General features: G+C 45.1%; 1 protein-coding gene and 1 long non-coding RNA gene across 2 annotated transcripts in view; one reads left to right on the forward strand and one right to left on the reverse strand.

Annotated features, from left to right (window-relative positions):
* The window catches only part of heatr1 (HEAT repeat containing 1), a 66304-nt gene that overhangs the window by 8985 nt on the left and 33144 nt on the right, over positions 1–24175 (forward strand). The window contains exons 8-22 of the mRNA XM_085761315.1: positions 2691–2818; positions 4036–4141; positions 4238–4339; positions 4919–5036; positions 6430–6537; positions 7817–7915; positions 8596–8684; positions 9636–9853; positions 9991–10118; positions 11127–11342; positions 12241–12427; positions 16584–16735; positions 19312–19504; positions 21224–21396; positions 22619–23023. Of these exons, the coding sequence (XP_085617441.1) occupies positions 2691–2818; positions 4036–4141; positions 4238–4339; positions 4919–5036; positions 6430–6537; positions 7817–7915; positions 8596–8684; positions 9636–9853; positions 9991–10118; positions 11127–11342; positions 12241–12427; positions 16584–16735; positions 19312–19504; positions 21224–21396; positions 22619–23023 (2422 nt within the window). The remainder of the gene's footprint in view (positions 1–2690; positions 2819–4035; positions 4142–4237; positions 4340–4918; positions 5037–6429; positions 6538–7816; positions 7916–8595; positions 8685–9635; positions 9854–9990; positions 10119–11126; positions 11343–12240; positions 12428–16583; positions 16736–19311; positions 19505–21223; positions 21397–22618; positions 23024–24175) is intronic.
* LOC146967093 (uncharacterized) lies at positions 15642–16214 on the reverse strand. The gene is made up of 3 exons (XR_015034381.1): positions 16157–16214; positions 15976–16003; positions 15642–15895 (listed from the first exon to the last, which is right to left on the reverse strand). It is a non-coding gene; the product is annotated as an uncharacterized LOC146967093 (long non-coding RNA).

Genomic DNA, 24175 nt, shown 5'->3' on the forward strand with positions numbered 1-24175 from the left:
TAAAATATGACCAATTATTAATCCCCCCGGAAAAGTGTTTGAAATATTCAAGTCATTAATCGTCATCTATACCAAATGTTTGAGTTTATTTGAATCTTTTTTTAAATACAAATGACACTCTAGCATTTAAACTCCTACCAATTCAATGTTACGTTAGGTTGATGGACCAGTTTCTGTGCATTTACCTTTTACTTTGGCGCCACATCTGCCGATACGGTTCAGATATAGACCGAATCGCCTTGTTGTTTACATTCTACTTCCGGGTAGAAAACCAGCTGTAATTTGAATGAGATCAATAGTAACGAACGAGAGTTTAGCTATATATCATATTTTTCACGCCCTATCACCGTTTAGACAAATCTGAAATGATTGAAGAAACATTACTATTTCTGTGTGTGTGTTTTGTGTTGCTATGTGTTGTATTTATTCAGTTTTGGGGGAATCACAGTGTCTAGAAAGCATCAGTGGCTCAGCTGACAGGGACAGCTAACGGTAGCTAAGCTAACGGCGGCATCTAAGCTAACGGCGGTAGCTAAGCTAACACCAGGACGTCAGCTGTTAAAACCCTCCCGTTGTGGGACACCACATGAAACTACTCCAGTTAGCTCAGTCATGTTGGAACTCAGATATCCGCTGGAGAAAATATTTTTTCATGGAGCGTTTATTGAGTCACTGAGTTATTAAAGTTAAACAGGTAGCTAACCGTTAGCCCAGCTAATCTATGATAACCATGACTAATTACAAAAATGTGCACACGTAAATAGTAATGTTTGTCCAGTCATTGGTTTTATAGACTTTACAAACATCAGATTAGTCTAAACGGTGATATAGTGACATGAAAAAGTAGATATATAGAGAAACTCTCGTCCGTCACTATTGTTCGAATGCTGGTTTTCTACCAGGAAGTAGTTGTAAACAACAAGGCGATTCGTCCTATAATGTTTTTTTGGAAAGTGACGGTATTTAGGAATCTTTACGATAAATTAATTGTGGCGTTTAATACCACGATTAATTGTGAAAACAAGTAATTGTGACATCCCTATTCCCCAGTAGTCTTCTTTTCACAACGTTTTAAAAATGTCACAGATACAAGTTGCTCTTTTTGTTTGGGATCCCCTGAAGATGTCTTTCATTTGTTTCGGTCTTGCCCTTTTTCTACCAGTTTCTGGGTAGATGTCTGTAAGTTGATTTCCCTTCCTATCCACCTTTTTCCGAACGTCTAAAACGTAGCCTGTTTTGCCGGTTTTGTTCTTCCAGTGGAATTTTATGTTTACGTTTCCATGGTTTCGATAGTCGCGGTAAATGCATGGATTTCTTTTCTTTTTTTTTCAATGAAAATGTGTAAAAGGCATGGATCATCACAGCAGCTTTTAACAGTGGATATCACACAGACTGACATCCGTGTTAAAAGCCAGCGTTAATAGATCCATGATGCGTTTACCGCAACTATGACAACGACTGAAAACCATGGAAACGTAACCGTACAATTCCACCAAAACCGGCAAAACCAGCTTACGGTTTTAACCATAGATTTCCATTTACCAAAGTTAGTCAGTACTACATCATTAATCTTATTATCCTTTTATCAAAATGGCACATTCATAAATGTAGATACACAAATCAAAATCCTTTTTTTCTTACATTTAAGAATGAAGAATGAACTATTGAAAAATCTAATAACACAAAAGCTATCAAGACTTTGAACCTGTGTGCTCTCTACAACATCTTTTTATAATGCAATCTGTAAAAACATGCCTTTATGTATGTATGTATGTATGTATGTAACCCCCTGGCGGTAATCTTTGTTGCTGTGTTGAATTGTATTGTTTTGCACAATTCTTGAAGGGATAGTTCACCCAAAATTGAAATTTCTTTACTCATGATCTCCTCCCCCTCATGTGGACTAAGGGCTGGGAGAAGTTTCAGAGTCCTCCGTGGCTTCTCTGAGTTACAGGGGGTCTCGGCGTAGCAGTGCATGTCCATATGACAGTTGCAAATGGATACCAACTGTCTTCATAACAAAAAGACACACCAAAAAACATCCAGATACCTCCATGCTGCTGGTATGTAATGTCCGTCTTGTATTGAAGCCCCCAAATGCGAAATTGTCCCGAAAAGAATTAAATAAGTCTATATTTCAAGCTCGTTTTGTAGCGGAAGATTCTCGAAGCTCCTCTTCCTGGTTTGTCAGATTTGGACGAACTGGGAAGAGGAGCTAACGTTACAAACAAAGCTTGAAATATAGACTTATTTAATTTTTTTCGGGACAATTTCTCATTTCGGGGCTTCAATACAAGAGGGACATTACAGACGAGCAGCATGGAGGTATTTGGATGTTTTTTGGTGTGTCTTTTTGTTACGAAGACAGTTGGTATCCATTTGCAACCGTCATATGGACATGCACTGCTACGCCGAGACCCCCTGTAACTCAGAGAAGCCACGGAGGACTCTGAAACTTCTCCCAGCCCTTAGTCCACATGAGGGGGAGGAGATCATGAGTGAAATTTCAATTTTGGGTGAACTATCCCTTTAATAAAGTTGTAAAAAAGAAAAGAAACCAAACTCCAAAAAAAAGAAAGAAAAAAAAAGGTCCCAGCTTCCATCGGTCGTCATGGTGACCGACCAGGTGGCTGATGGGAAGTGTAGTCAGCTGACCGACCGTGTCTCCTCCTCCTCCTCCTCCTGAGCAGAGCCGCCCAGAAACTGTGTTCGATGCCGGCGCTGGGGCCCACGCTGCAGACGATGGCCGCCACCCACGACGTCACTGCTCTGCTGCGCTACCTGCTGCCACACCTGGTCCACAGAGTCTTCAGCCCAGGTGAGACCAGAACCAGAACTAGAACTAGAAAATGTGTGTGTATCTAACTTTTATCACATGAAGTTACCTGTATGTGTTGGTGTGTGTGGCTCATTGTTTATGAACCTTAACGAGCTCTGGCCTGAGGCTCAGAGGTTACCACGGCAACTTGAGGTGGTTACCATGACAATAGGGGCCCCCCCAGGCTGAGACAGACAGAAACGTGGAGAAAAAGAGTGATTTTCTGCCTCTGCACCGGTCTCACATTTAGGCTTATTCTGACAAAACGGTAACTCCTATCAGAACAAAACACAGACCATCAGCGTTGTAAGGACTTCCTGAACGATTTGATACGAGTTTGGTGTTTCTACAGTAAATATTTTGCAGAAATGTGCGAGTTTAAAACAGGGGTCCGTTCTGCTTCTCTCAAAAAATCTTTGTATTGGAGTCAATGAGGAGCAGGGACAGACGTGGCCGCACTTAGAGGCTGACAATTCAAATTCTGTAAATCTCTCTGATATTTTGAGCAGATGGTGAGAGACGGAACAAGTTTGTCTACAAATTTGGAAAAAATCATGTGTGTAGAGTGTAAATTGTGTCCAGGAGGAGTGTGGAAAGAGAAAAGTTTCAGACGTTTTCAGACAACTTCTCCCACTCTGACATGAACATTCTGTGCAATACACACCCATTATAATCTCAACATTTCTCCAAAAATGATCATGGTCATTGATCAGGGATTGATCAAAAACTATATGACCTATCAAAACGTGGAGTAATACGACAATACACAAGACTTGTGTCTACTGTTTAAAGTTTAAATGGAGTCTCTAGGTGAAAGTATGCCTGAGCAGTAGACGTTTGTTAAACTCCAATGATTGGTCTTTTTCGCTCTTTTTTTTCCGCCCGTCCCATTGACTTCAATGCAAAATTTTGCGCAGTTTACGTCGCAAAAAAATCGTAAACCGGACGTTTTCAGGAATGCATTTCAGGACACTTTGGAGTTATGTATATCACCTTTTTACTCTTTTACTCTTTTATTCTTTTGCTATGCTATTTATTGTGTGTTATTGTATTGTATTTTATGTGGTGAAGCCAAAGACAAATTCCCACATTGTGGAAAATAAAGATATTGAATTGAATTGAATTGATATATAATTTGTAGGACTAGTAGCAAATCAAAAATCGTCCGGAAGATGAAAAATAAAAAGTAGGAAGCTGATTGGTCTGTTCTGTCTCAGGTGAGGAGGAGGAGGAGGAGGTGCAGGAGGAGGCGCAGCTCGCCGTGTTGGAGTCCATCCTGAAGTCCGTTCCTCTCACCAACGGTCTGGACCGGACCGTGGCCCGGTAAGAACAAAACAAGCCCCGCCCCCTTTCACTGTCTGTCTGTCCCCATGGCAACGTGTGACATCACTCTGACCTCTGACCTCTGTGGCGTCGCAGCCTCCTATTGGACGAGTACCTGAGCCAGACGGAGCTCAGCGCCGAGAGAAGCTCCGCCCTGCAGTGCCGCGTCCACCCGCTGGTCCGCCTGTTCGAGTCCCGGTGAGTCGCCGCTGTCAATCATCCTCTTAGCCCCTCCCACCTGTGTGTGTCTGGTTGTTGATCGGTTATTGATCGGTTGTTGATCGGTTGTTGATCGGTTATCCAGGGTATCCGCGGAGTCTTGAAAAGTATTAAAAGGTGATAAATCAATTTGGGGAAAATGAAGACCCTTAAAAAGTATTAAAAAGTATTTTCACAACTTTATAAAGTCTTAAATTTTGAAGGTATTTTTTCTGAATTAGCTGTCCAAGAGTTTGAGTCGTAAAAAACATTGTGAAAGTGTGTGAATTTATTCATTTTATTAAAAAACAAAGATGGACCAGTATATAAAAAAAGAAAAGAAGATTGTTGCTTTGGTTTTTTGAGAGTGGAGCAGTGTTTTTTTTTTTGATAAACTTTGCCTTTTATCTATTATCCTGTTGTTGATAAGTTAAAAGTGTCACTGATGTAAATGGTTACAGCTTGAAGTGACGGTGAGGTGTTGAAAAATATTGAGAAGGTCTTGAAAAAGTCTTAAAAAGGTTTTAGAATGAACTTCAAGATTCCTGTATGAACCCTGTTATCGGTTGTTTGATCCAGATACTGCGGCGCTCTGGACAGCGTCCTGGCCGGTCACGTGACCGACGTCGGCAGCGCCGAGCAGAAACAGCTGTTCCACCACTTCCTGTCTCTGTCGGCGAGCAGCGGGAAACACCAGGTACTGAGAGTGTGTGTGTGTGTGTGTGTGTGTGTGTGTGTGTGTGTGTGTGTGTGTGTGTGTGTGTTAAGGTTGTGCATCTCTATTAGCCGTCCTCAATCCGAACCCAGATAGATAGATAGATGAGTTTTATTGTCTTCTTTGAGAGGCTCGTATACTGTAAAAACACTAAAAAACAAACATTAAAAACAAAAAGGTTGTGCAATCATCCACGGTGCGTGTTAACGTAACATAATAATAAGTTTATTCGAAAACAGGGCCAGTGCATATTAATAACATTGCTGTAAATGCGCCAGATCACATCATCATTATTCATCTGTAGTCCCTAGACCAGCAGTACTCAATAGCCGGCCCGCGGGCCGCATCCGGCCCGCATCCGGCCCGCCGAACCTTCCAATCAGGCCCGCGACTGAGTTCTACTAGTTTACATATTACTGTATACTGTATTTCTCGGGCTCCGTGCGCCTGTAAGTCAAAGCGCTGGGACATAGAAACACGTGCGGAGCGTTTGTGTGTGCCTGTGAGGCCCTGCACTGGGATTAGGAAACGCCGACGAACCCAAATCACCATGAGCGAGTGTTTGGGGAGCGGGCTGGACTGCAGGGTTTTCCCTGCCTGTCTGCAGAGACCGTGGGTGATTTTCACCGCCGTCTTGGTTCAACTGTGTGTGCATCATGCATGGGGGGCCGTTCAGATGAAGCTCAAACCCATTCAATGTAGCCGCGAGTCATGCACGCGCACAACTCAACAGCCGTAGCTGCGCGCATTTGATGAGACGCGATTGTTTTTTCGTGCACGTCAGCGGTGCACAGCTGCACGACCTGCCCCCCCCCCCCCCCCCGGTGTTGTGTCCCGGTTCCATCGGAAAGACGTCGCCTCCGAGATGTAGAATGTGTGTTATAGAAGAGAAACACACATTTCAGGACCAATGACTTGTATCCTCAGAACAGAGTCAGACATGTCCCGTGATGGTCAGGTCATATTTAAGCTGAAAATCACAGGGCATGTCTGAGGATACAAGTCAGCAGTGTAAAGCTCCAGCATGATATGTAAATGATGATATGACAATGTCAAGATTTTTCATTTCATATCATACAAAACACCATGAAGTGTATAAATAAAAATTATGTGCTTACAAGTAAAATAAAAATATTTAAATTATTAGAAGAAAAAGGTGAATTTAATTTCAATCTAGGCCTATTTGAATGTGCGGCCCCCAAGGTGTTTGTTAAGAAAAATTCTGGCCCTTCGAAAAATGTATTTGAGTACCCCTGCCCTAGACAGATGTTAAAAAGTCACCCTAAAAACGAAATATGACAAATAAGATGAACATAGATCCTTGTCTGTGTGTGACCTCTCTCTCTCTCTCTCTCTCTCTCTCTCCCTCTCTCAGATCGTAGGCGACTCCGACACCTCCCTCCTCCTCAGTCTCAAACATCCTCGAGCTTCAGTCAGAGTCTCGGCCGTGGAGCACCTGAGGGGCGTGGCCTCCAGCGGACAGGTGAAGCTCCTCCCCCTCACACAGCGCTGCAGCCGACACGAGACACAGTTACATGAAACACACCCCAGAATAAAATGAGAGGAGATAAGACGGGAGCGTCCTCGACAGCCAAACAGAATAAAGGGATATTACACAGTTCCAACAGCAAATTGATATTACACAAATTTATTTAGCGTATTATTGCCCATGAAGGAAGGAATACAACCCACTATATCTAATGCAAAGTACTACACAAAGAAAGGATAAGAGCACTACAAAAACTGATAAATAGAAGCAGGTGGTAATAAATAATAAATAATGCACCATAACGGTACCTGTTTTCGGTACTTTTTGTGTTTATGTGTGTGTATTAAAGTTATTTTGTCTATAAAAATAGTAACATTTTGAAATATTTATTTCTCAACATCACAACTCCTCAGCCTTTAAGAGTATTTTATGTTTTAAAGGGATAGTTCAACATTTTGGCAAATTGGCCCATTGCCATAATCCCTATAGTCATAGCAGTAGGTTCGTTACCTTTAATTGTAGGTGTAAGCTATTTTCAGTACGGCGGAGCGCAGCAGCTGGCTGCTCAGAGCTACGCTATGGAGGCTAAGGGAATTTCTTGGTTTCCCTCATTAAACTCATCAAATTCAACATCCCAAAACTCCACAGCGCTTTTGTAGACAAGTTGTGAGCTGCACAACCACCACGCTATGAGATAATGACGGAACGATACGAAACGGAGCCGTTTTCGAGGTAAATTCATACAAAACCGCTGATGCGCGTTGCGTTCAGGGACAGTTTTTCAGCAAGCAGTCTCCGTATTTACCCTGTATTTACCTCGAAAACGGCTCCGTTTCGTATCGTTCCGTCATTATCTCATAGCGTGGTGGTTGTGCAGCTCACAACTTGTCTACAAAAGCGCTGTGGAGTTTTGGGATGTTGAATTTGATGAGTTTAATGAGGGAAACCAAGAAATTCCCTTAGCCTCCATAGCGTAGCTCTGAGCAGCCAGCTGCTGCGCTCCGCCGTACTGAAAATAGCTTACACCTACAATTAAAGGTAATGAACCTACTGCTATGACTATAGGGGTTATGGCAATGGGCCAATTTGCCAAAATGTTGAACTATCCCTTTAAGGATGGGAAATGATTTTCTAATTATCGAATAGTCATTCAGTGGAGAAAAAAAAAGGTTCATGAGACTATCTTGTCTGAAAATGGTCACATGGTCACATGGTCACATGGTCACATGACCAGATCCACATCCATCATCATCCTCCTGTGTTGTGTCTCCAGCAGCAGAGTCTGGACCAGGACTTCCTGAGAGACGCCGTCACGGAGCGACTGAGGGACGACGAGCCGCCGGTGGTGGCCGCCGCCCTCACACTGTTGGAGGTGAGAGAGAGATAGAGAGAGAGAGAGGAAGGGGGGGATAGGTCCGGGAAAGTCCCGCCGTTCCCGCCTCTGATTGGCTAGAAGGACTCTCGCCTGAATGGTTGTTTGTTTTGGCTGTGAAACGCAGGCTGTCCGCAAAGTGTGATAAGTGCCTAGATCCACCTGGACTCTCTCTACTCATCACTCTGGTCTTTTTACTAAACTTAACCAACTCCTTTCTTCATTGTCTAAACCCAACCAACGGCACAATTACACTTCTCTCAAACTCAAAATGTAAACTTGGAATATAAATTTAAAAACTACATTTTTCGGTCGGAATGTGAAACCAGCGGGGATCGAACTCGGATTCACCACACCGTGACCGCAGGCGAAAATGCAAACCGCTACGTACTGTACGCCATGGCGTCAGATCACACTAGACATTTCAGTTTGTGTATATTTTAGTTTACTGCAGTACTGTTGTGAGATGACGTTACACGGCCAAATCAAACAACCAATCGGAGGAGAGTTCATCCAGCCAATCAGAGGCGGGGAAGGCGGGACTTTCCCGGACCGATCCTACGAAAAAAAATATTGCAGAGGGGGGCGTGGCCAGAGGGTGGAGGGCGGAGTCAGTGGACGGAGGGGGCGTGGCCAGACTGTGGTGACATCATGGTGTGTTGTGTTGTGTTGTGTCTCAGGAGCTGATGGACCTGGTGGACGTGGAGGTCGTGACGTCCTGTTTGCTGTCGCTGCTGCAGCGAGTGGACGAGCCGGACGCTCAGAGCTGGTCAGTGAACGCCACACAGGCTGGCTGGCTGGTCGTCATGGTTATAGACATATAAAGAGTAGACGCCGCATCGAACGCTGCGCCACGAGAAATGCAGCCGCCATCTTGAAGCGGTCATTCTACTCAGTGGAGCAGCAGAAGTAACAGGATGCAGAGCACTGAGCAGCATATTATTTCTGTTCTAATCAGCAGAAAACCATGGAAAACAGCTGCTCTGGGGATTACTTTACACTAATAAGATTGAACATTACTATTGGTTGTATTTTGTGAATCTAATATTTATTTATTCATTCTCTCTCCTCCCTCTCTCTCTCTGACCTGATATGAATTGATTCTCTGGTTTATATATATTTTTATTTTCTCTGACATGAATCTCAGAATAATATAAAAGGCTTTGTTGAAAACAAATGGGAGGAGGCTCAGCAACACAGCGGAGAGGAGACCAGACAGGCAGATGTGCTAAATTATAACATTTATAAATCGATAAAAGTAGTATTTTGATCAAAATTATGTTTCAAATGAATTATTTCATTCGTACGCCGTGTAATAGGCGGGATCATGTTCAGTAAGTTATTGATTAACTGCACTGACACTAGTGAAACTATCAATTGCACCAAACAGATACACTGAGTGGAGCGGTAGACCGGTCCAAGATGGCCGCCCCACCGCTCGTCAGCACCAATAGACCCTTTCAGAGAGTATAAACAAGGTGTTACCAAGGATACTAATTAAGGCTCCATTCCATTTAGTGTACCAGAGCGTTTTCTAATGAGCCACACCTGTCTTTGTTTATACTCTCTGAAAAGGTCTATAGGCCCAGCGTTCGATGCGGCGTCTACTCTTTATATGTCTATGGTCATGGTTACACCTTAGGAGACGATGCCTATCCCTTCACGCCGTGTCGTCGTCATGGAGACTCTGAGCTCTAGTTGTGGTTGTGTTTCCCGCCAGGCTGCCGGTGCTGAAGGAGGCGGTGCGTTTACTGTCCGACCGGCGGCTGGGAAAAGGCGACGCCGAGTGGCTGCAGAGGACGGGCTGGAGGCTCCTCCCCTTCCTGTTCCCCACGGCAACGGGGCCGCGGCCCGACTCCGCCCAGCTCGGCCTCGCCGTCTGCGTCGCCCGGACGACCGTCATCGCCCAGCACCCGCTCACCTTCAACTGGAACCAAGGTAACATAACGACTTCCTGTCTGGCCCCGCCACAATAAGAGAAGTTTTATTGTGAAAGAGGTCCTTCGTTGTCACGGAAACGAGTGAAACGTGTGTGTGTGTGTGTGTGTGTGTGTGTGTGTGTGATGTCATCACAGAGCTGGAGGACGTGATGAAGAGGAGCAGCGGAGACGACGAAGGCTTCACGGCTCTGGTCCTCCAGCGACTGGTCTCCAAGCTGAGCAGCAACCTGAAGAACATGGAGAACTTCTCCCAACGGGACGCAGTCAGTCTACTCCTTTACCTCCTCTTTCTCCTCTAACTCCTCCTCCTCCTCTCTCCTCCTCCTCTAACTCCTCCTCTTTCTCCCTCCTCCTCCTCCTCCTCTCTCTTCCTCCTCCTCCTCATCCCTCCTCCTCCTCCTCCTCTTCTTCTTCTTCTTTTTCCTTCCTCCTCCTCCTCCTCCTCCTCCTCCTCTCTCTTCCTCCTCCTCCTCATCCCTCCTCCTCCTCCTCCTCTTCTTCTTCTTTTTCCTTCCTCCTCCTCCTCCTCCTCATCCCTCCTCCTCCTCTTCTTCTTCTTCCTCTTCTTTTTCCTTCCTCCTCCTCCTCCTCCTCATCCCTCCTCCTCCTCTTCTTCTTCTTCCTCTTCTTTTTCCTTCCTCCTCCTCCTCCTCCTCCTCTCTCTTCCTCCTCATCCCTCCTCCTCCTCTTCTTCTTCTTCCTCTTCTTTTTCCTTCCTCCTTCTCCTCCTCCTCCTCCTCCTCCTCTTCTTCTTCCTCCTCCTCCTCCTCCTCTTTCTTCTTCCTCCTCATCCCTCCTCCTCCTTTTCTTCTTCTTCCTCTTCTTTTTCCTTCCTCCTTCTCCTCCTCCTCCTCCTCCTCCTCTTCTTCTTCCTCCTCCTCCTCCTCCTCTTTCTTCTTCCTCCTCATCCCTCCTCCTCCTCTTCTTCTTCTTCCTCTTCTTTTTCCTTCCTCCTTCTCCTCCTCCTCCTCTTCTTCTTCTTCCTCTTCTTTTTCCTTCCTCCTTCTCCTCCTCCTCCTCTTCTTCTTCCTCCTCCTCCTCTAACTCCTCCTCCTCCTCTCCTCCTCCTCAGTGTGTGTGTAACTGACCTGTGTCTCCTCCTCCTCTCTCCTCCTCCTCCTCCTCCTCCTCCTCCTCTCCTCCTCCTCCTCACTGACCTTTGTGTCTCCTCCTCCTCCTCCTCTCCTCCTCCTCCTCCTCTTCTTCCTCCTCCTCCTCCTCCTCCTCCTCAGTGTGTGTGTAACTGACCTGTGTCTCCTCCTCCTCCCCAGTTGGAGCAGCTGTCCCAGCAGGTGGAGCTCCTCTCCTCCTCCTCCTCCTCCTCCTCCTCCCCTCGGGGCCGCGCCTCCTCTCTGGTCCTGGCCCAGGTCCTGCTCCTGGTCCTGGAGGAGCTGAGTGAGACTCAGCACCTCCTCACGGCCCAGCGGGTCTTCACCGTGCTGGAGCGCCCCCTGCTGGACGCCGCCACTCGCCACCTGGACGCTCAGGTGAGACGCCGGCATAACGTAGTGAGACGTACTTCCCCTTTAAGAAGTTACGGTCCGCTCATCGTTACCATAGCGCTGCTGTATTTAGATTAGCTACATCTAACACTTTACACCCAATATAACTCTCTCATTCTACATCCATAGTTATGTTTGTACATGTTGTTACTATAGTATAGTCAGTTCAGTTTGTATTTTTATATATAGTAGTCGAAGCATTTGTGATCATTTAATCATTGATCGCATTTTGCCGTTAGCCACTCGGCTAACTTAGCATACTGGCTATATGAAAATTAGAGGCTAAATAAAATGACATACAACACTTTCTATTTATGTACATATTGTTATAGTTTCAGTTAGTTCAGTTTGTAGGCCTATATAGTGTTTTTTGATCATTTTTAATAATCGATTTACTAGTAGTTCGTAGCGTTAGCTTAACCTGCCGCTAAGCTCTCAGCTGATAATGAGTGAAAAGTCACGGAAAACTAAGGAGCAAAGAGAGGCTGAAAACAGTCCTTCTAAACTCTGTAGAGTTGGTTGCCCTCTTCATAAACATTATGGTGTTTTTTAATTTTCTTTTAAATAAAAGCCGCTCGGCTAACTAGCGGCTAGTTAGCCGAGCGGCTAACGGCAAAATGCGATCAATGATTAAATGATCACAAATGCTTCAACCAATATAAACAAAAATGCAAACAGAACTGACTATACTAGTAACAATATATAGCTAATGTACGAACATGAATGAAGAATGAAAGTGTTGTATGTAATTTAGCCTCTAATTTTCATATAGCCAGTGTGCTAAGTTAGCCGGGCGGCTAACGGCAAGATGCGATCAATGATTAAATGATAAAAACTGAGAGTTAGGTGTAAAGTGTTTGTCTTCTGTGTCTTCTGTGGACAGGAAGCTGCTGGTCCTGACTCCTCCTCCTCCTCCTTCTCCGAGGCTCTGGCTCTCTACCTGAGCAGGAGTGAGAAGCAGCCAGGAGGAGCAGGAGGAGCAGGAGGAGGAGCAGAGTTCAACCTGGTGCTCCTCGCTCTGCTGCGCCTCTTCACCTCCTCCCTCCGCTGCCACGACGCCTCCTTCAAAGGTGAGGAGCCTCACACCTGTCACTTAGGTTCTCCTCATGTCCTCCTCATCATCATCTTTATTCACATATATAGAAAAGGTATAAAATCATTAAAATATTTGTAATTTCATATGTGAAATGGGAAAAACCCTGAGAAGCTCAAGAGCTTTTAAAAGGCCCAGGCACAAAAAATGACAGGAAGACATAGACAAGAAGAGGACATACACATATACATAGACATACACATAGCTACATAATACATTTAGCATGAAATGAACCCAAAATATATTCCTACACTCACACTCCAATACTCACATTCTATCTACATTTTCACTCTCACACACTCACAACTAGTACATTTGAGTTATGATACTTTTTCCTAGTCTGATGGGCGTGTGATGTGATGGAGAGGAGATTAAAATAAAGTCACAAAGTCTGTCGTTAAGTATATTGACAACAGAGTACATGGTGCAGGCCAGGCATTATGAAAAATGTTGAGTTCAGTAACTTTTAGAAGGCCATAGCGATGACAGAGTGGATCAGAGGAGGCATCAAATTTGAACCGAGATATAATACGTATAATTTTCTTCTGTAGAATCAGCAGTTTCCCCAGATAACTGGGAAATGAATTGCTCCAAATTATATTGCAATAGGTCAGATGGGGTTCAAACAATGGCCGATATAATGTTAGAAGTGCTTCATTGGGTAAGAAGTGCCTCAGTTTGCAAAATAGTCCGACATAATAGTCCTCCTTCTCCTCCTCCTCTCCTCCTCCTCCTCTCCTCATCTTCTCCTCCTCCTCTCCTCCTCTCTTCCTCCTCCTTTCCTCCTCGGTCGTGGGGGGCGCTACGTGAGTGAGCGACTCCTGACAGGCTCCGTGTGTGTGGGAATGAAAGTGTGTCTTTTCGGTACTTCTAGTGCCTGTTTTTGTACGTCTTTTGGAGGGCATCATGTTAATAGCAACAGTTTTTTCCCTGGCCTATCTTTGGCTTTTGATCACCGGTCCAAGGCATGTAAACGGACTTTACCGACCGCCGTTCGCAGTCAGCCCAGAGAGGCTCGCCTATTCGCGGGAATACCTGCTGGAGCTGGGCCGCCGTGAGCCACTGACGGCCGCTCAAATATCCCCCCTCACAGACAATATACCTCTTGAATTACTCCATGGACACAAAAGGAGACGGATACGGAGGAAAAGGGGGTCAAGAGGAGGGATACGGAACAGGCTGAGGAGGAGAGGGAGCCGTCTACCTTTACCTGCAATAACGCTGTCAAACGTAAGATCGCTGCGGAATAAGACGGAGGAGCTCTCCACGCTCATCCAGTTTGACCAGGATTACCGGCAAACTAGTCTCTTCTGTTTCACGGAGACATGGCTGACGGAGGACACGGAGTTCTATCTGGATAGTTTTAAAATCATCCGCTTTGACAGAGATGCAGCGAGAACACGGAAGTCAATTGGGGGCGGGCTCTGTATGGCTGTCAGTAACAGCTGGGCAACAAACGTCACAGTGAGAGAGACTGTCTGCTGCAAACACTATGAACTGATGACTGTGTCGTTCAGACCACACTATTTACCACGAGAATTTTCCCAGATCCACTGTCATTTTAGCATATGTTCCAGGCCCTGATTTTAAACCTTGCTGCTGAACATTTATCTGACTACTATAACAGAGCAGTCAACCAAACTGGAGAACAACCTGTATTTCTACTGGGGGATTTCAACCGGTGTGATGTCACCACACATCTGCCAGATCTAGAGCAGTATGTTACGACCCCCACCAGAAAACAGAGTATATTGGATATGTGCTATGGCAACATTCCTGGTGCATATTATCTCAAAACCACGACCCCCACTTGGCCGTTCTGACCATAATGTTATTTTATTGCTTCCCACATACAGATCAAAGCTAAAGACAGGTGAAACCATCACAAAAACAATAAGAGTCTGGAATGATGAAACAACTGAAGCACTGAAAGGCTGCTTTGAATTGACAGACTGGGACTTGTTTTTTGATACCTGTGGCAATGATCTCAACATGCTTACTGATGTGTTAACCTCCTATTTTTCTTTTTGTGAGGACACAGTGACACAGACTAAACAGATAACTATTCACCCAAATAATAAAAAATGGGTTACAAGGGACATGAAAATCTGCCTAGTCCAAAAGAAAGCAGCATTCCTGCAAGGGGACACACTCAGAGTGAGGGAGTTGGAGAAAGAGTTCAGAAGGATGGCTAGGCTTTCAAAAATCAGCTACAAGAACAAGGTGGAGCAAAAATTAACATCTGGATGCAAGGGAAGCATGGCAGGGTCTAAATATTATGATGGACAGAGTTGCCAAACCCGTAGTGGCCAGCCGTCCGGACCCCGCCCCCTTTGCAGAACAACTCAACATCTTCTTCGGCCGTTCAACAACAACTCTCCATCCGACTTTGACTGCTCAACCACCATCTCCCCCCACCCAGCCATCACCATCAACGAGCAGCAGGTAACCTCCATCCTTCGCCGGGTCAAACCACATAAAGCCTCTGGCCCTGACAAGCTCAGAGGCAGGGTACTTAAGGACTGCTCTGCTCAGCTAGGTGGAGTGGTCACAAGACTGTTTCAGTGCCTTTTGGATTCGGGAAACGTTCCTAATAATTGGAAGGAATCCACCATAATTCCCATCCCCAAAAAAACACCAGCCAAGGAGCTGAAAGACTACAGACCAGTGGCCCTGACCTCCGTGCTGTGCAAGTGCATGGAGAGAGTCCTGTGTGACCTCCTGGCTAAAATGCTGTCACACAAAATGGATCCTTTTCAGTTTGCCTACAGGGCAAAAAGGGGTGTCGAGGACGCAAGTCTCACATTGCTGAATACTGTCACTAAACATCTGGACTCTCCACACCCTCACACCAGGATCTTATTTATGGACTTCTCCTCTGCTTTTAATACTGTGCACATAGACACCCTGCTGTATGCTCTTTTAGATCTCCAAGTTCATCCCACACTGGTTTTATGGATCAAGAATTTTCTAAATGACAGGCCACAACAGGTGCTTTTAAATGGTTTTAAATCAAAGAAGCTGATTTTAAACACAGGTGTTTCCCCAGGGTTGTGTTTTATCTCCTGTTCTCTTCTCTGTGTACACAAACAACATCACCTGTAACAGCGAGGGGATCAGCCTTTTTAAATATGCGGATGACATGGCCCTGGTGGCTCACCTGACCGACACCACTGCTCTGGACCGGTATCAGCAGGCTGTTGAAAACCTGGCACAGACTTTTAACCAGCTTTGTCTTGAGCTAAATGTCCAGAAGACCAAAGAGCTGTGCTGTGGGGGCAGAAGGGAGTCAGCAACTGCTTTTTTTAAACCACTCAGCATCCAGGGTCAGCTGGTGGAGCAGGTTGAGTCTTTTAAATACCTTGGAACTGACCTGGACAACTGCCTCTCCTTCTCTCAGCATGCAGACACCATTTTTAAAAAATCACAACAGCGCCTCTACCTGCTGAGGAAATTAAGGACTTTCAACGTCAGCACACATGTTTTAACTCTGGTCTACCAGTCCCTCATTGAATCCCTACTCACCTTCAACATCTCTTCCTGGTACAGCCTCCTCTCATCCAAACACAAGATCAAACTTTCCCGTACAGTTAACCAGGCCAGCAAAATCATTGGAGCACCACAAACCCCCCTCTCAGAACTGTATAGCCGGTCTGTGATCAGGAAGGCCACCCTGATCACAGAAGACTCCTCCCACCCCCTTCACCACTGCTTCCAGCTGCTGCCATCAGGCAAACGCCATAAGGTCCCACTGGCCAGGAAAAACATCTACAAAAAATCCTTCATCCCCTCTGCAATAACCATCCTGAACAATAAGAAATGAACATTCTGCTGCTTTTAACAGCCCCCGCCCTCCCCTTTTTAGAATGATTGCACAACATTGTTGTTTTTAATGTCTGTTTGTTTCTTAGTGTTTTTATTGAGCCTGTCAAAGATGAATTTCTGTCACTCGTGACAGACAATAAAGTTTATCTATCTATCTATCTATCTATCTATCTCTCCTCCTCTCCTCATCTTCTCCTCTTCTCCTCCTCCTCTCCTCCTCCTCTCCTCCTCCTCATCTTCTCCTCCTCCTCCTCCTCTCCTCCTCATCTTCTCCTCCTCATGTCCTCCTCCTCTCCTCCTCCTTGCAGCCGAGCCGTGGTGGAACTCGGAGAAGATGGACACCAACAGCTGCTGTTACCTAGGGTTACTCTGCCGTCTCTTCAGGGTGGTGATGGGCGGAGCCAGCGGCGGCGGGCCGACGGCGAGCAGCTTCAGAGATCTGATGAAGCTCCTGGTCCAGGTGAGGAGCTGGACTTCCTATACTTGATTATGCTGATATTGTCTATCAAACAGCCACTGATTCTGTCCTCAAACCTCTCAGTTAGGGCTGTTCGATTTTGCCCAAAAATAAAATCTTGATTTTCTTCTCTGAAAAATCGATTACCGATTACGATTTTTTTGTTAAATGAGTGTAGTGGAAAAGAGCCGTTGGTCTTTTTGGCAACGAAATCCTCACTGGTCTCAGCAAAATGCCGACATGCTTGTTTCCAGTGTGTGGGGGGAGGAGAGCAGTGGGAGAGCGTGATGGGAGGAAGGAGGCAGCAGTCATAAGATAATTCAGCGCAGCCCAGATTCATGAATGGGGGGGCTTACCGTAATTACCCTAGTTAGAGTAAAAAAATCGATTTTTACGATTTCAAAAAATCGCGATTACAATTTTACATCGATTAATCGAACAGCCCTACTCTCAGTATTTTAAATAACTCTGTATGCAGGTTTGTCTTGAGACGTCCGTTTATAACCCACCACTGCCTCATGTACGATGCCCTCAAGTGGCTTCATCCTAAACCCAGGCGTCAGTTTCACTGGTTCTTGTTTCTTGTTTCTTTATAAATGTATCCACTTAGATGTTCCACCACACTTAAAACAGTTACTGGTCCTTTACACATCTCCTTATCCTCTCAGACATATGGCAAATCCGTTTTTCACAGTGCCCAAAATTCACAAAGAAACAGGCCGCAGGTCATTCAAGTACAAAGCTCCATCCGATTGGAACAATCTACCCTCCGTGTTAAAGTCCATCACCTCCTTCTATATCTTTAGAACTAATGTATTTTCCCACCTAAAGCAGAAGTCAGCGATCCGGTGGTTTTGGCTAATGCTGCGTTCCAGGCAGGCTTTTGAAACCGTAAATTACGGCTTCAAGTCACGACTTACGACTTTGTAGCGTTCCAGGCAACACACTCGTGTTTCTCCGACCTGTTTTACCTGTGAAAGTCACTATAACGGCCACTCGTAACTTCCGACCCGTGAACTCGGTCGGAAAAATACGAGTTACGAGTTGCCTTGAACGCACCATAACGTCTTGTCAGCAGATGGAGTTAGCAGCCCCCGCCCTCGTCATGGATCTATTGGTCCTCGTCCCTACGTCACCACATTCAGGCGCATCCCTTGGCTGCACACACAGAGAGGACTGCCCCTTTATGCCGTTCTCTCTCCTCATTGGATAAAGGTTGTAGGATACAAGGAATGTTTTCTCCTGGGCTCAGAGCAGAGCAGAGTGACTGACAGACCCGTGTTTCAGACCAAACACTCTATAGAAGTGATTGCTGTCGGAAGATACAACTATTTAAGACTTAGATTAACACAAACATTCACCTTACTGCTGCTTTAAGAACAAGCTGCTCATGTTTCTGATGCAGTGGCACTGTGTTACTCTGTTGCTCCGATGTTGCTTTGTGAGTGTGATGTTGTCTTGTTATGTGTATCTGCTTATGTGTATGGGAGCACTTACATTTACATTTATATGTAGGTATGCGTGCATATGCAGAATGTATTTGTAATCCAACTTCCTGTGAGTCTGGGATAGGGTGGGTGGGGTTTGGGGCAGAGTCCTGCACGGGTCCAATTTTGGAAACCCGCGCCCGCCCGACCCGTTGGTTTTTAAGCCCATGTCCCGACCCGTCACCCGTGATTATTTCTGACTTCAACCCTGATCCGACCCGCCCGTCAATATTAAGACCCGCTGCCCGTGAGATCGCCGTCATCACCGGCGATAACGGAGGTACAGCCGTACTCTTTAGAAAAAAGAAAAGAAAAGAGAGAGGGGGGAGCCGTACTCTTTAGAAAAAAGAAAAAAGAAAAGAAAAGAGAGAGGGGGGAGCCGTACTCTTTAGAAAAAAGAAAAAAGAAAAGAGAGAGAGGGGGGGGGGAGCCGTACTCTTTCGCGGCTATTTCCGGAACGGAGAATGATAGCAACGTAATTCTTTTTTTAATGAAAGCAGGACACTTCAGCCTTTACATTGATCCCATCGGTGTGTTTGTAGCTTTTACCCAGAAGCCGAGCAGTCAAGCCATGACAGGCTAAACTCCAGGGAAAGCTGTGAGCGGTCACACGAGCGGCCAAAGATCGTTTATTTACATCAAGATGCTGCTCTGTTGTTGCCGTGAGTGATAAAAAAAATGATTTGCTACGCTGGTTCATGCAGCTGCGCGTGAGTTTTCCTCTGTAGGCCGACACATACACCCGCGTACCCACCCGTGTTCATTTGAGTTCCGCCCGTGCCCGACCCGTGAATTTTCACAAGACAGCTTATCCACCCGTTGAACACCGTTTTTGCGGGGTACCCGTCGGATACCCGCGGGGATCCGACCCGATGCAGGACTCTGGTTTGGGGGCTGTTGAAGTGTGAGAGCAGTGTGCTTTGTGTCTGTTGTGTATCATTGTAGTTGTATGTCCTTGTGTTATTGTTGTATGTGGGAAAAGGAGGTGCTGCATCTAAAGGGGCGATCCTCAATAAATAGAAATATAAACTGAGGATCAGGAGGAGTGAGAGCAGCTGAACCTGAACCTCCGTCTGCTTCTCCTTCCTTCAGGTTCACCTCCCCGAGCCGGCCACGCTCTTCCGCTTCCTGAGCGTGCTGTGGGTGTACGGCAGTAACCACGGCGACCAGCTGGACGTGAAGGTGGGCGCCGTCCTGCAGACTCAGGCCCTGTACATGGGCGGAGCTCTGCTGAGCGTCCAATCAGCCGCCACGCTGCAGCAGCTGGCCGCCGCCGAGTCGCCAGGTGAGGAAACGAAATATCATCAACGTCAACGAACCTTTATCACGAGACCAAAATGAGACGAGACGAAACGTAGATAGTGGCCATGTGACGATAACTATAATAAAATATATAATACAATAGTGATGACGAATAAAAACAAGACTAAATGTAGTTTACAAAACTATTCAAAAAATGGTGCTCAGAAGTTTAGAACTGCGCCTGTAACCGATGCCTCCATGTGTTTTGCAATAATAAGGTTGTGTAGATCTTTAGACAGCTCTTTGCTTTTACCCATCATGCAATGCTTCTTGTCTGACACCTTGGTCAAAGACGGTTTATAAACCAAGACCTTTCATGAGGAGTCAGCTTCCTGTATGATGTCACTAGGCTTCTGCACGGCCACGCCCCTTTAGAGAGACCAGAGGCAGCTTGGAGTGTATTGATTCCTATGGGACAATTTAATGTGAACACCGATTATGGTCTGTCCTTTCTCCCCACGGTCACTGAAGCAAATTTTGGACTCATTTTTCACAAGCCACATCTCTTCTGAACAGTTTGACACCAAAATGGTAATATTCAGACGGAGAGATCAGGAGAAAATCCACTTTGTTCCAGACCTGTCTCTGTCTCTACGACACACTCTCGCCAGATTTGGCACAGATCTCCTAGGCAACGTCAAACAAACGGCCGCGAACTCCCGTGAAAATGATTTAAATTATTTTTGTCATGCTAAATATTACTGTTAGTAGTGTAAATATTTAATGTTATCATGAGAAAATATAAATATCTCACTTTCATCTACCTACAGATTGTATAAATCCACACACACGTTCACAGACGAGGTGGTGACGGTTGGCCACGCCCACTTAGAGAGACAGGAAGTGAAACCATTTCTATCATTGGAGCAGCCGCTCATGGAGGATCTTTCCATTTATTGAATATCTTTGCCTTGGTGGTGAGAGAGAAACCTTTTTAAAGGCCTCAGTCAGGACTAAACCAGCAGATATTACTTTACACTGATAGGGGACAGGATGACTGACAGACTCCAGCTGCTTTCTTTCCCTCTTTATCTTTCTGCTCCTCCTATTCTTCATGTGTTCAGTACCTCTTCCCCTGTGTCATTTCACTTTATTACACATGACTTAATTTATGGAAGAGAGCATGAACCTGACTAAAACTAATAAAAACTAAAATCACAGTTTGGCACAAAGACTAGACTAAAACTAAAATTAAAAGAGGCCGCCAAAAACAACACTAGGAACCAGAGAACGTTTTTGAATATTTGTCTTATTTCTAGTCAAAATAAATCTCATTCTACTTAAAATAAGACTCATCACATTAAAAAGCAGCTTGTTTTTAGACACTTTTTACTTCTTTCAAGCAGATTTTCACTTGAAATAAGTAGAAAAATCTGATAGTGGAGCAAGTTTTTCTTCTTTATTACAAGCACAAAAAACTTGCTTTCACTGGCAGATTTTTCTACTTATTTCAAGTGAAAATCTGCTTGAAAAAAGTAAAAAATTATCTAAAAACAAGTAAATTTTTAGGTGATTAGTTATTTTAAGTGGAAAGAGATTAGTTTTGACTAGAAATGAGACATTTTGACAAGAAATAAGACATATTTTTGGAAATATTTTGACGTGTCTGTGTGTGTCTGTGTGTGTGTGTGTGTGTGTGTGTGTGTGTGTGTGTGTGTGTCTGTGTGTCTGTGTCTGTGTGTGTGTGTGTGTCTGTGTGTAGTGGTCCCCTCCCTGCTGTGTTGCCTCAGCTCTCCGGTGCGTGAGGTCCGCCGCGCGGCGCTCGCTGCTCTGGAGAGCCTATCAGGAGTCAGCTCCTCCCCCTTCCAGCCAATCACAGAGAAGCTGCTGAAGACGAAGGAGGAGCTCGTAGCGGACGCCGCCTACCTGAGCACGGTGAGGAGACGACAGACGGCCGCGATATTATTATATATTATAGACCGAATCTCCTTGTTTACATTCTACTTCCTGGTAGAAAACCAGCTGTAATGTGAATTAGATCAATAGTAACGAACGAGAGTTTAGCTATATATCATATTTTTCACGCCCTATCACCGTTTAGACAAATCTGAAATGATTGAAGAAACATTACTATTTCTGTGTGTGTGTTTTGTGTTGCTATGTGTTGTATTTATTCAGTTTGGGGGAATCACAGTGTCTAGAAAGCATCAGTGGCTCAGCTGACAGGGACAGCTAACGGTAGCTAAGCTAACGGTAGCTAAGCTAACGGCGGTAGCTAAGCTAACAGCAGGACGTCAGCTGTTAAAACCCTCCCGTTGTGGGACACCACATGAAACTACTCCAGTTAGCTCAGTCATGTTGGAACTCAGATATCCGCTGGAGAAAATATTTTTTCATGGAGCGTTTATTGAGTCACTGAGTTATTAAAGTTAAACAGGTAGCTAACCGTTAGCCCGGCTAATCTATGATAACCATGACTAATTACAAAAACTTGCACACAGAAATAGTAATGTTTGTCCAGTCATTGGTTTTATAAACTTTACAAACATCAGATTAGTCTAAACGGTGAAATAGTGACATGGAAAAGTAGATAAATATAGTGAAACTCTCGTCCGTCACTATTGTTCTCATGCTGGTTTTCTACCAGGAAGTAGTTGTAAACAACAAGGAGATTCGTCCTATACACTGCAAAAACTCAAAATCTTTCCAAGAATATTTGTCTTATTTCTAGTCAAAACTAATCTCTTTCCACATAAAATAAGACTCATCACCTAAAAATTAACTTGTTTTAAGATCATTTTCACTTGTTTAAAACTAATTTTCACTTGAAATAAGTAGAAAAATCTGCCAGTGAAAGCAAGTTTTTTGCGTTTGTAATAAGAAAGAAAAACTTGCTCCACTATCAAATTTTTCTACTTGTTTCAAGTGAAAATCTGCTTGAAAGAAGTAAAAAGTGTCTAAAAACAAGCTGCTTTTTAATGTGATGAGTCTTATTTTAAGTAGAATTAGATTTATTTTGACTAGAAATGAGACATTTTGACGAGAAATAAGACAAATATTCTTGGTAAGATTTTGAGTTTTTGCAGTGTAACCATCACGCACAGCAGCGCCATGATCTAATGTGTGTGTGTGTGTGTGTGTGTGTGTGTGTGTGTAGGCTCTGGGCGTCCTCCATGACGAGTCCTCTAAGAAGAAGCGCCTCCAGTTGGCCATGTTGTCTCTGCTTCACGCCGTGCGGGCGCCGTCCTGTCCGTCGTACGCCGCCGCCCACCTGATGACGTCACTGAGCGAGGTGAACGGGCCGGCGGTGCTCGGCGCGCTGCTGCCGGCGCTGGAGCGGCTCCTGGAGCAGACGCCCGACGCCCCGTCCCCGCTGCGCTCCGAGGCCCGGCTGCTGCAGCTGCTGCTGGGGAAGTTCAGCGCCGCCTCGGCCCCGCTGCTGCTGCAGGACCGGACCGGGCTGGACCTGTTCATCAGGGCCATGAGGACCACCACGCCGCCGCCGCCGGGACAGACGGGACAGACCGACACGCCCAGCTGCCAGATCACCGCGCTGGAGCAGGTCAGCACCAGTTTCATTCTGATTAGACCAGTTCAGACCGGTTTAGACTAGTTTTATCCTGATTAGACCAGTTCAGACTGGTTTAGACTAGTTTTATCCTGATCAGACCAGTTCAGACCGGTTTAGACTAGTTTTATCCTGATTAGACCAGTTCAGACCGGTTTAGACTAGTTTTATCCTGATCAGACCAGTTCAGACCGGTTTAGACCTGATTAGACCAGTTCAGACCAGTTTAGACTAGTTTTATCCTGATTAGACCAGTTCAGACCGGTTTAGACTAGTTTTATCCTGATCAGACCAGTTCAGACCGGTTTAGACTAGTTTTATCCTGATTAGACCAGTTCAGACCGGTTTAGACTAGTTTTATCCTGATTAGACCAGTTCAGACCGGTTTAGACTAGTTTTATCCTGATCAGACCAGTTCAGACCGGTTTAGACCTGATTAGACCAGTTCAGACCAGTTTAGACTAGTTTTATCCTGATCAGACCAGTTCAGACCGGTTTAGACTAGTTTTATCCTGATTAGACCAGTTCAGACCGGTTTAGACTAGTTTTATCCTGATTAGACCAGTTCAGACCGGTTTAGACTAGTTTTATCCTGATTAGACCAGTTCAGACCGGTTTAGACTAGTTTTATCCTGATTAGACCAGTTCAGACCGGTTTAGACTAGTTTTATCCTGTAGACTAGTTTTATCCTGATTAGACCAGTTCAGACCGGTTTAGACCTGATTAGACCAGTTCAGACCGGTTTAGACCTGATTAGACCAGTTCAGACCAGTTTATACTAGTTTTTTCCTGATTAGACCAACTTAGACCAACAGGTTTAAGGGGATAGTTCACCCAAAATTGAGCGGTGCCTTTGCTGACCAACCTTGTCACCTTGACCCCCTTGCTCCTTGCACTTTTGTTTTAACCTCTACTGTATTATGGCCCTATTTATTTATTATAATGTAATATTGTAATGTATTTCGTATTTTTATAATGTTGACGACGTGTGCTGCTGCCCTCTTGGCCAGGTCAGCCTTGAAAATGAGATCTTGATCTCAACGGGTCTTTTTACCTGGTTAAATAAAGGCTAAATAAAATGTAAAATTTAAAAATTAAAATGTCCCTCATGATCTCCTCCCCCTCATGTGGACTAAGGGCTGGGA

The sequence above is a fragment of the Trachurus japonicus genome, chromosome 19 (assembly GCF_045865225.1).
Source record: "Trachurus japonicus isolate A0001 chromosome 19, Traja_1.0".
NCBI lineage: Eukaryota > Metazoa > Chordata > Actinopteri > Carangiformes > Carangidae > Trachurus > Trachurus japonicus.